The 13104-nt window shown below is 48.2% G+C and overlaps 1 protein-coding gene across 1 annotated transcript; it reads right to left on the reverse strand.

Annotated features, from left to right (window-relative positions):
- Positions 1-301: 301 nt before the first annotated feature.
- Positions 302-9529, reverse strand: LOC132387276 (oxidized low-density lipoprotein receptor 1-like; the record flags this gene model as incomplete). The annotated part of the gene is made up of 5 exons (XM_059959626.1): positions 9454-9529; positions 7193-7408; positions 2343-2485; positions 748-812; positions 302-354 (listed from the first exon to the last, which is right to left on the reverse strand). Coding segments are annotated over exons 1-5 (553 nt in total), but the record flags the coding sequence as incomplete, so codon positions are not given.
- Between the last annotated feature and the right edge of the window lie 3575 nt (positions 9530-13104).

Below are 13104 nucleotides of genomic sequence, written 5' to 3' on the forward strand. Positions count from 1 at the left end.
TGGATCAGAGAGGGAGCGTGGTGGGGGAGAATGGGGATACTAGTAGAGGAGGAGAGTGGGGTAGGAAGGAGGGGAAGAGAAATTGGAAAGAGCTGAAAGAATGGGGGTTTGAGAGTGGGGTAGATAGAATGGGGAGAAGTGGGGTGAATTCATTTGGCTGAAGTCGGCCCGACAGGCTGTTTACAGAGACATTGGATCTCTTCAGGAACATCCGGGTACAAATGCGTTGACTTCTCGCAGATGAATCTGTGTTTCATGTTGCAACTGTTAATATAACTCCAACCGGACGAGTCACACTTACTGCAGGTGGGCGGTCTGTTAAACGTCTTGTACAGAAGATTAGAGACCAGATTCCTATCAAAGAGGTGAGACAACTTGAACTGAGACAAAACAGATCCAGCAGACAACCGGAGACGTCGCCAAACCAATCCCTCTCATCTGCGCTCTCCCCACAGCCCCTTGCCAGCCTCTGAACTCATCCCATGATACTGCGCTTTCCCCACAGTTCCGGGCCATTGGCCGTACGAATCCCACGACACCACACTCCCCTACAATCCCGACTCAGTTCCCAAATTTACCCACATCTCCACCCCTCCCGAAAACCCTGCGTCAGTCAACGAACGAATCCCAATGTCCCACTCCCCACACAGCCCGCTGTCAGTCTCCAAATTTATCCCATTGACCCACTCTCTCCCCACGACCGCGTGTCATTCCCACACCAGCGACCAGTAACTGTGCAAACCTCACCCGTATCTGCATTTTCCAATCCAGTAAGTTCCGAATCGATGGCCGATAGAGATGGAAACAAAATCCTGTGAAATAAAATCCTTTCGATTAATGTGCATTAACGCCCTGGGAAATGTTGCACTGCTAATGTAATGGCTTCTCTGTAGCAGCAGTGTGTTTGTGTTCTGACGAGAGATAACGGAGGCTTGGGAATGTGTGACATCCCATGATGGGAGGAGTTTTCTTTCCTGTGAGCCCGAGAGCGAGGGACTCGCGGGCTTTTGTTCGGCAGAAGATGGAGAGAGAAGATGCCAGAACGGGGTAATCGTAGACTGCAGGCCTGAGCGGACTTGGAATGGGGTCGGGAGTCGACCACGCCCGGGGGAAATCGATGGAGAACGGACGGACGGGAAAACAGTGAGCACCAAGGAGCGCATTGGACTGTTTCGTTAAAATGGGCCCTTTTTCTCTTTGTTTTCTGTACTAACCCTGTAGTCAAAGGAAGAATCATAAAGCCGATTCGTTTAATTGCAAATGCTGTACAGTGCGATATTTCGTGGGATTGATTTGTAACCGGGCATCACATCACGCAGCATCCACAAAATCGTGCTTTTTCATTTTGACAGGGCCGGAGGCATTATCGCCCCCCGACCCCCCTCCCTCCATGTATAACCACAGGAACATGAGAAGAGATGGCACAGAGATGGATTTACCCACTGTCTGATCGCAGGAATGTGTGATGGGACGGCGTGGAGGATGCTTCTCTCCCTGTCTGATGCCGGGAGTGTGTGACAGGACGGAGCAGAGGGACTCCATTCGGTCACACTAAAGAAAAAATCTTATGTAGCTGGACCGCGGAGACAATTCTGACAGGCTGCATCACTGTCCGGTATGGAGGGGCCACTGCACAGGACAGAAAGCAAGTAGGGAAGGTTGTAAATATAGTCAGCTGCATCCTGGGCATTAGTCTAGTAGACTACAGAAGCCTGAAGGCATACACTCATTGATTTAGGAACAGCTTCTTCCCCTCTGCCATCCGGTTCCTGAATGGACGTTGGACGCTTTGGACACGAACTCACTTTTTATAATGTACACCATCTGCTTCTTTCCCACATTGTCAATAATCTATTCAATCCAATAATTCAATAAATTCAAGATTTCAATAATCTGTACGTGATTTATTTATTTATATTATTTAATTATCATATTATTATTTATTATATTTTCTCTCTCTGCTAGATTAAGTATTGCATGGAAATGCTGCTACTAAGTTAATAAATTTCACATCACATATCGATGATAATAAATCTGATTCTGGAGGGAGATTCACTCTGTGTCTGACCCCGGGAGTGTGTGATGGGACGGTGTGGAGGGAGATTCACTCTGTGTCTGACCCCGGGATTGTGTGGTGGGTCAGTGTGGATGGAGATTCACTCTGTGTATGACCCCGGGAGTGTGTGATGGGACGGTATGGAGTTAGATTCACTCTGTGTCTGTCCCCGGGAGCGTGTGATGGGACGGTGTGGATGGAGATTCACTCTGTGTCTGACCCCGGGAGAATGTGATGATTCGGTGTGGAATAATTCAATCTATGTTAGACCCCGGGTGTCACATACCTCTTCTTCGTTTGAATTCATTTCAAAGAGCCTTGCATCGAAGTTTGAACAATGTCCCCTCGCACTATCATAAGATTTCTCCTCGGAGGATACGAAATAACACCGATCTTCCTTTTCACTCCAGTTCTGAGGGCATGTTTGTTCTGCAAATCAGGAACAAAACACAGTGAATCTGCTTCCATAACTGCCATTGCACCGACGAGGATCAGAAAAAGTCAACCTCCGTCCACAACGTCCCATCCCGGATTCAGACAGCAGGTGTCGCTTCTATCACACAGTCCCGTCACGCAAACCTCCGGCCAGACACAGAGTGAACTTTCGTCCGCACAGTCCCATCCCACACTCCAGAGTGAGGCTCCTTGCACACCTTCCATTCACACCTACTCGGATCAGCCGCAGAGTAAAGTTCCCTGTACACCGTCCCATCACACACTCCGGAGGTGAGACATTGAATGAAGCTCCCACCACACCGCCTCATCACATACTCATTGCAATAGACAAAGAGTAAAGTTGCTTCCACACCAACTCTTCACCAAATCCCAGGGTAATATAAAGAGTGATTCTCCTTCCACAACATTTCAACACACAGCACGTTCTCAGTCACAGAGTGGTGCACTTCCACACTGTCCCTTCACACACCACAAGATAAGATTCTCCCTCCGTATCGGTCCCTCACACTCACACATGTCAGTCACAGAGTGAAGCTCCTTACACTGTGTCCTTTCACAGCACACAGAGGTCGGATGCGGAGTGACACTCCCTCCATACAGACCCATCACACTCCCAGGGGTTCAACACTGTGTGAGCGTCGCATTGCACAGACACATGAAATACTCCCGGTGTAAGACACAGAGTGAATCCCCCTCCGCACTGTTCCGAGACACATTTTTGGGGTCAGACACAGAACGAGACACCCTCTAAACAGGCACATTACACCTTCACGGGGTCAGATACATAACTCGCGTCACGCATTCCCGTAGTCAGATTCAAAGTGAAGCTCGATTACACCGTCTGAGCACACACTCCTGGTGTCATACTCAAGCTCAATCTCCCGCCACGGCACCCCATTACACCCTCCTGGGTCCAATCACAAGGTGTATTTCCGCCAACTCCTCCTCATCACAGCTTCAGGACTCAGTTACGAGCTCCTTCCCACCAACCTATCACAGACTTCCTGAGGGACAGACACAAATATAATTTCAATTCTCACCGTCCCGTCTCACATTCACGGGGTGAGACACAGAGTATAATCCCTCCACACCATCTTATCAGACACTCCCGGTGTCAGACACAGAGTGAATCTCCCTCCATACAATCCCATCACATCCTCCCGGGGACAGACACAGAGTGAATCTCCCTCCACACCGTCCCATCACACACACCCGGTGTCAGACACAGAGTGAATCTTCCTCCACACAATCCCATCACACACTCACAGTGTCAGACTCAGAGTGAATCTCCCTCCAAGTCACATTTCTGTGGTCAGACACTGGGTGATGCTCGCTGCATAGTGTCCCAACGCAAACGCTCTGTATCAGACAAAGTGTAGTTCACACCACTCCGTCACATCATACACACCCTGGGTTAAACACACAGTGAAGTTCCCTCCGCACCGTCCCATCAACAGTCTCCTGGTGTCATACTCAAACTGAATTTCCCGCCAAGGCATCCCGTCACACATTCGCTGGACCAGTCACAAGAGTTCAAGAGTACAGAGGTCATGTTGCAACTCTACAAATCTCTGGTGAGACTGCAATTAGAGTATTGTGTTCAATTCTGGTCACCTCATTATAGGAAGAATGCCGAAGCTATGGAGAGGGTCCAGAGGAGATTTACAAGGATGTTGCTTGGCTTGAAGAACAAGTCATATGAAGCAAGATTAGTAGAGCTGGGACTTTTCACTTAATTGCGTAGAATATTGAAAGGGGACTTGATAGAGGTCTACAAGATTATGAGAGGCATAGATAGGGTGGAGAGTCAGTACCTGTTTCCCAGGGCATGAATAGCAAACACCAAAGGGCAGAGGTACAAGATTAACGGAAGGAAGTTTAGGGGAGACATCAGGGGTAAGTTTTGTTTTACACAGAGTGCCGTGAGTGTCTAGAATTACTTGGCAGGGATAGTGGTGGAGCCAAAAACATTTTAGGTATTTGAGAGCCTCTTGGACAGAAACATGGATGAAAGAAAAATGGTGGTTTATGGGATAGCGTGGGTTTAGTGTTTCTAAGGATTATATGGGTGAGCACAACATGGAGGGCTGAAGGACCAGCACTGTGCTGCAGTATTCTCTGGTTCTATAGCGTAGCTCCCTCAACTGCTCCTCATCCCAAACTTCAGGTGTCAGTTCCAAGCTCCAGCCCACCATCCTTTCACAGACTTCCTGAATGACAAACCCAAATAGAATTTCACTCCACGCTGTCCGTCACATTCTCCAGGGCTGAGACACAGGATGTAGCTCTCCCAGCAGTTACCAATCACGCATCCGGTTGTCAGACACTAAGGGAATCTGCTTCAGCACTTTCCTATCACAGAATCCAGGGAACAAACACAGAATGAAACTCACTGACACTGTTACATCATACACCCCCGTGACTGACTCAGAGTGAAGGTCTCTCTCTCTCCACAGCCCCATCATACAATCCTTGGTTTAGTCTGCACGCTACGCAATGTCAAATCAAACGCTCTTCGGTGAGACACAGAGGGAGGTTCCAGACAGACCGTCCCATCAGACACTCCCGGGGTCAGACACAGAGCGAAACTACATCCACACCGTCCCATCACACACTCCCGGGGGCATAAACTGATTGAATCTCCCTCCACTCCGCCCCATCACAAACCTCAGGAGTCAGCTACAGATCTCCTTCCCACCGTCCTATCACAGACTTCCTGAGGGGTAAACACAAAGAGAAATTCAACCAACACCGTCCCGTCACACACTCTCGGGGCAGGCGAAGTATGAAACCGTTGTCTCATGGTCCCATCATACTCTCCCGGTATCAGACACAGAGTGATGCTCCTTCCACACTGCCCATCACACACGACCGGGTCAGCCTCAGACTGAAGCTTTCACTCCACCACACTATCACACACTCCCTGGGTTATACATGGAGTGAAGCTCACTGCACCCTCACCCATCACGCAGTCCTGCAGACAAACACAGAGTGAACTCCCCTCTGCAGTACCCCATTATATCCGCCCGTGATCAGAGAGGAAATGGAGCACTCTCTGCACCATCCCGCCGCATAGTCCCGTGGTCAGACACAGTATGATGCCCCTCTACCCGGTGACATCACACAATACCGGGGTCAGAAAACGAGAGATGCTCCCTCTGCACCGTAATATCACGCACCACTGGTTTCAGACGCAGAGAGGAACACTACCCAGGCACGAAGCACTGTTCTGGGGGGTCAGACACACACATGGCACCCCTATTCCCTTCCCGCCATAGCTTCCCATCACAGGCAGACTGTGACAAACACAGAGTCCTATCATACACCCGGGATGAGACACAGAATTAAGCTCCCTACACACCGCCCGATCACTCACTCACACGGGCCGTCGCAGAATGAATCTCTTTCTTTCCACGGACCTATTATACTCTAGCGGTCCAATTTGGAGTGAAGCTCCCTGCACACTGCCTTTGAAACGCGCCCGTGGTCAGAGATGGAGTTCAGGGCATGTCCACAGTGTCCCAGAGTCACCCATGACAGACAGAGTTTATCTCCCTCTACAAAGCCTCCTAACGCATTGCCTGGATCAAACACAGAGTGAATCTCTCTCCTCATGGCCATATCACACATTCCAGATGACAGACGTAGAGTAATCTTTCCTGCACACCGTCCTGTCACACACTTCCAGGGTCAGATTCTGGGTGTTACACCTTCCAAATCATCTCATCGCACACTCCCAGGGTCAGACACTGAGTGAAGCCCCTTCCACACTGTCCCATAACACTCCCCCAGGATCAGAGAGCAGACTATAAATCGCTCCACAAAGTCCAGTCACACAAAGACTTGGTCAGACAACACTGTGAATCTTTCTCTCCACGGCCCCATCACACACTCCAGCGGTCAGACACGGAAATAAACTCCCTCAGCACACGCGACGAATGTCAGAGGGAGTGTGATTCTCCCACTACAGCTTCTCAACGCACCACATATCAAAGTGTCAGACAGAGGGAATCTGCCCACAGACGGCCCCATCACACACTCCCGAGTCTAACAAGCTGTAAATCTCCTTCCATCTCAGACTTCCTGGCGGGTCACAGAGTGAGGGTCTATCTGAACCGTCCCATCAGACACTCCTGTGTTCTGACACAAAGCGATGTTCCGCCCACACCTTCCTATGGTGTCAGACTCCCTCCACAATATCACATAGAATGAACGTCCCTCTGCACTATCCCGTCACACACTCCCAGAGTCAGAGTGAAACTCTCTCTCCACGGTGCCATAACAGACTTGAGTGATCAGAGATCGGGTGAATCTCTCTGGACACTGTCCGATCACACAATCCCGCTGTCAGACACAGAGTGAATCTATATCCATACTGTCCCATCAGACATTGCCGGAGTGTGACATGGAGTGAAGCTGTAATGTTATGTCTCACAATCACGTGGTCAGACACAGAGTGAATCCACATCCACATCGTCCCATCACGCTCTCCTGGATTCAGTGATAAAGTCTAACTTCTTCCACGCAGTCCCATCACACACTCACCGGGTCAAACACAGAGTGAAACATCCTCCATATCATCTCTTCACACACTCCCGATGTCAAGCACAGAGTGACGCTTCCTCTCTCCATGCCTGCCCTGTGACGAGGAGCGGGTGAAAGAGGGAGATGATGCCTCACCTCTTCTGCTGGTCAACAATTCACAGATTTGAGCCTTGGTTTCGTTGACAGATCTGTACTTCGTTTCCATCTCAGTAAACTGGTGACGGAGATCGCTGTGCATTCGTTTAAGATCGGACAGGTTAGAGTTGAGCGCAGAAAGCTGGGATTGAAGGGTTGAGTTTAACCCATGGTAGTTTCGGTCGGAGGTGACCTTAGACTGACGAATCTGTGATACTGAGCGAGATGGTGAAGGATGTTTAGCGTTTACAGTGACACGTGAGTCAGCGTCACGCTACCGAACGGGTCACAGAGAGCGTTGTGTCAGTATCACGGTGAAGGGTGTCACAGTGAAGGATGTGCTGGTGGCACAGTGAGAGGCGTCGGCGTCACCTTGACGGGCATGTCTGTTTCAAACTCAGCGGAATATCAAAGACTCGACGTAGATTTTGTTGATGTTACAATGACGGTCGGCGTCAACATCGTGTGGGCCAAGTCCGGGGTGCTGTTAGGAACGTTGCAGTGACACTGCAAACGTTTCTGTTTCTGTATCTGTGCCCCGGCAAGCGTTCTGATGTTCATCTCGATGTCATGGCGAGGGCAATGTCAGAGTGAGGGGCGGAATGGGTCATGGTAGGTAGAGAATCTGTGTCTTGGTGCGGGGTGTGCTGTGTCTGTGTCGCGGTCAGAGACATTTCATGGCCACGGTGTGTGTAAGAGGGTCACGCTGAGGTGTCTGACTGTGTCACGGAGAGGACTATGTCCGTGTCATTGGGAATTTAGCTGTCTGTATCTGTTAAGGGGTATTTCTGTGTCAGGGTGAGGTGTGAGTAATTGCCTCAGTGAGCGGTGCATCTGTGTTGTGTTGAGGCGTGATACTGTCTCGGTCAGGGGTGTTACAGTGACGTGTGAGTCTCTGTAACAGTGAGTGGCGGAGCGGATCACTCTGAGGAGCTTTAAAGTGTCACAGTGTACGGAATTTCAGTGAAACAGTGAAGTGTGTGTCGGGGTCGCGGTCAGGAGTGTATCTGTGTCTCGCTGAAGGTCGTGACCGTGCTACGGTAACAGCATTTTTGATGTTATGGTGAATGGCGTGTCGGAGTAGCATGAGTCTTGATTGTGTTACGGTAATGGCTGTGTTTTGATCACGGTTTGTGGTATGTCCGTGTTATAGAACAAAAAACATAGACAAATGCAGTACAGTACAATCCATTCGGCACACAATGTTTGTCGATCCTTAAGCACTGCCTCCCATAAAACTCCCCACCTTAGATTCCTCCATCCACCTGTCTAGTGGTCTCTTAAACTTCACGAGTGTATCTGCCTCCACCACCGATTCAGGCAGTGCTTTCCAAGCATCAACCACTCTCTGAGTGAAAACACCTTCCTCTAATATGCCCCTTAAACACCCCACCCCTTACCTTAAAGCCAAGTCCTATTGTATTGAGCAGTGGTGCCCTGGAGAACAGGCTCTATCTGTCCGCTCTATCTATTCCTCTTAATATCTTGTATACCTCTGTATCGTCTTCTCTGATCCTTCTTCTCTCCAGAGAATAAAGCCCAAGCTCCCTTAACCTCTGTTATAAATACATACTCTCTGAACCAGCAGCATCCTGGTAATCCTCCTCTGTACCCTTTCCAATGCGTCCACATCGTTCCTATAGTGAGGCGATCTTAACTTGACACGGTACACCAAGCATAGCCTAACCAGAGTTTTATAGAGCTGCATCATTACACCGTGACTCTTAAACTCTATCCCTCGAAATAAAAGGTAACACCCCATAAGTTTTCTTAACTACACTTTCCACCTGTGAGGCACCTTTCGGGGACCTGTGGACAAATACCTCCATATCCCTCTGTTCGTCCACACTCCCAAATATCCTGCTATTTACTTTGTACTCTGTCTTGGAGTTTGTCTTTCCAAAGTGTACCACCTCACACTTCTCTTGTTTGAACTGCATCTGTCAGTTTTCAGCCCACTTCTGCATCCTATCAATGTCTCTATGCAATCCTCGACAATCCTCAACACTATCCAGAACACCAACAGCATGGATGCCGTCTGCAAACTTGCCAATACACCCTTCTATCCCTACATCCAGGTGGATATCAAAAAAGTGGAGGTCACAGAACCGAGCCTTGTGGTACACCACTGGTCACAGCCCTCCAATCCGAAATTACTCTCTCCTCGTCGACATTTTCCTTTCTGCAGGCAATCAAATTCCGAATCCACTTGGCAGAACTTCCCTGGATCCCATGCCTTCTGACTGTCTAAGTAAGCTTACCGTGTGGAACCTTGTCAAATGCCTTACTGAAATCCACGTAGGTCACATGGACTGCACAAGCCTCATCTATATGCATGGTCACCCCCTCAACGGAATTTAATGTGTTTGTTAGATGTTGTAAGAATAAGCTTGCTCCTCTTGAAGATCAGTGTGGTCGGCGATGAATGAAAGCAAAAGAAATATGGGAGATTTTAAATGTTTTTTTGAATCTGTATTTACTCATGTTCGTCCGCTGTTTCAAAACAAAAAATAAAAGAAAAAAAAACTCTAAAGGTAATCCGGGAAGTTATAGACCAGTAAATTTTACGTCGGCTGTAGGTAAATTATTGGAAGGTGTGCTAAGAAATGGCATCTACGACTATTGGTATAGACCGCGACTTATAAGGGAGAGTCAACACGGCTTTGCGCGTGATAAGACATGTTTAACACAACGATTAGCGTTTTCCGAGGAAGTTAAATTGAAAGTGGATGAAGGAAAGGCAGTGGATGTTGTCTACGTGTACTTCAGTAAGGCATTTAACAAGGTCCCGCAGGGGAGATTAGTCAGGGAGATTCAGTCCCTCATGATGAGGTAGTAAATTGGATTAAACATTGGCTCAATAGGAGAAGTCAGAGAGTGGTAGTGGAGGATTGCTTCTATGAATGGAGGCCTGTGACTAGTGGTGTGCCACAGGGATCAGTGCTGGGTCCATTGTTATTTGTTATCTATATCAATGATCTGGATGATAATGTGGCAAATTGAATCAGCAAATTTGCTGATGATCCAAAGTTTGATGGTGTAGTGGACAGTGAGAAACGTTTTCAAAGCTTGCAGAGGGATCCGGACCAGCGGGAAATACGGGATTAAAAATGACGGATGGACTTTAACACAGACACGTGTGAGGTATTATACTTTAGATGGAAAAACCAGGTAGAACATACAAGGTAAATGGTAGGGCACTGAGGAGTGCAGTAGAACAGAGGATTCTAGGAATACAAATACAACATACCAGAATAGTGAAATATGGTGTGCAGTTTTGGTCACCGAATTACAGTAAGGATATTGATCAGTTTGAAACCGTGCAGAGAAGGTTCACAAGGATGTTGCAGGGACTTGAGAAACCGAGTTACAGAGAAAGGTTGAAAAGGTTAGGACTTTATTCCATGGGGCTTTGAAGAAAGAGGGGAGATTTGATAGAGGTATATAAAATTATGATGGGTTTCGATAGAGTGAATGCAAGCAGGCTTTTTCCATTGAGGCCAGGGGAGAAGGAAAAATAAAGGAGATTGGTTAAGTGTGAAGTGGTTCGGCACAGCCAAGAAGGGCATAAAGGCTTGTTTCTGTGCTGTAATATTCTATGGTTCAATGGTTAGACACGAACTGCCCTTCACAAAGCCATGCTGACTGTCCCTGATCAGACCATGATTTTCTCAATGCACATAGAACCTATCTCTAAGAATCTTTTCCAAGAGCGTGCCCATCTCAGACGTAAGGCTCACTGGTCTATAATTAAACGGACTATTCCGACTGCACTTTTTTGAACAAGAAGACAACATTCCCCTCTCTGTAATTCCCCGGTACCATTTCCGTTGTCAACGAGGACATGCCGATCCTAGCCAGAGGCTCAGCAATCTTATCCCTCTTCTCGTGGAGCAGCCTGGGTAATATTCAGTCCCTTTGCATTTTAACAACTCCAACAAGTCCTCTCCATTAAGATCAACATGCTCCAGAACTTCAACCTCACTCATATTGTCCTCACCCTCATCAAGTTCCGTTCGACTCACCATAGATCGAGAGACCGGACACAATCGCGACGAGGCCGATTGTAAACAGCCAGAGTAGGCAGATCTGCCCATCTGGCCAAACATCCCTGGATCCCATGCATTTAGCCTTTCTGAATAAGCCTATCGTGTGGAACTTTGTCAAATGCCTCAATAAAATCCACGTTGATCACAACCACTGCAAAAATCTAATCTCTATACCTGGTCTCCTCCTCAGCGAAACCTAACAGTCTTGTTAGACATAATCAGCACTTCTTAAAGCCATTCTGACAGTCCTTGATCAGAGCATGGTTCTCTACATGCCCACACATCCTATATCTAAGGATCTTTTCCAACAGGATTCCCGTCAGTCACTGATCTATAATTTCCTGGACTATCCCTACTAAATTTTGAACAAGGGGACAACGTTCGTCTTCCACCAGTCCTTCGGTACCATCACCGATGGCAACCAGGAAATAAAGATCCGAACCAGAGACTCAGCAAACTCTTCCCTCGCCTCGTGGAGCAGCCTGGGGAATATTCACTCAGGCTCCGGGGACTTATCCGTCCTAATGTATTTTAACAACTCCAACAACTCCTCTCCATTAATCTCAACATGTTCCAAAACTTCAACCTCATTCATAATGTCCTCACAGTCATCAATTTCCTTTCGACTCACCGTAGATCGAGAGCCCGGCCACTATCGCGACGAGGCCGATCGTAACTAGGCAGAGTAGGCAGATCTTGCGGCAGGTTCTATTTCCGATGTTCTGCTTCGGCTCCAGTTTCTGCGCACCTGTAGAGAGCCCATTCAGCGTGTGTGTTTATTCAGCCATCTTCCCCACTGGGCCTCTCTTCCACCGCCCATTTGCGTTCTCTCCTTCCACCACGATCACCCCCTCCCTCTCTCAATCTCATCTACTTTCAGCCGTCATCACCGAGAGTACAAATTCCTTGACTTGGCAAAGGCTGACAGGTGTCTGACGGGTTCCAGAGATCAGTCTGATCCAGGTGTTCGACCTCTCGTTGTAACACATGCCACCGAATCCCGGCAGAGTCCTGTTAAACCTCTCCGGAGGGTCCCCAACGCCCTGACATCCTCCCGATAATGGGGTGACCAGAACTGTATACAATACGCCTGAGTCAGCCTAACTAGTGAATTTTATATCATTTCTACGCATGTAAGACCCGAGTGGTAATTTTACAGCTATACAGGACACTGAGCAAACCCCACTTGGAGTATTGTGCTCAGTTCTGGTCGCCTCACTATAGGAAAGAAGTCGAAACCACAGAATGGTGCAGAGGAGATTTACAAGGATGTTGCCTGGATTGCGGAGCCTGCCTTATGAGAGTAGGTTGAGCGAACTCGTCCTTTTTTCCTTGCAGCGACGGATGATGAGAGGTGAACTGATAGAGATGTATAATGCTATGAGAGGCATCGATGATGTGGGTAGTCAGAGGCTTTTCCCCAGGGCTGAAATGGCTTGCAAGAGAGGGCATGGTTTTAGGGTGTTTGGAAGTAAATACAAAAGGGATGTCAGGGATAAATTTTACACGCAGAGTGGTGAGTGCGTGAAATGGGCTGCAGGCAACGATGGTGGAAAAGGAAACAATCGAGTCTTTTAAGAGGGTCAGTATTGTGATGTATTTTTCTATGTTTCTATGTTTCTAACACACCCATCTATAATTTCTTCCAGATCATTTATATACATCGCAGAAAGGAATTATTGGGGACCCAAGTGACAACGTTTTATTACCCAGATGGTGGTCAGTCTATGGGACGAGCTGACAGAGGAAGTTGTTAGGGCCGATGGATTGGAAACTAGGACAATTGGGAGTATGACACGTGACCCCTCCAGGCTGATATCATCACAGTGAACTCTGACCTGTTGGTGCTGTGGTCGACACCCC

This window comes from Hypanus sabinus, unplaced genomic scaffold, assembly GCF_030144855.1.
Source record: "Hypanus sabinus isolate sHypSab1 unplaced genomic scaffold, sHypSab1.hap1 scaffold_1689, whole genome shotgun sequence".
Lineage (NCBI taxonomy): Eukaryota > Metazoa > Chordata > Chondrichthyes > Myliobatiformes > Dasyatidae > Hypanus > Hypanus sabinus.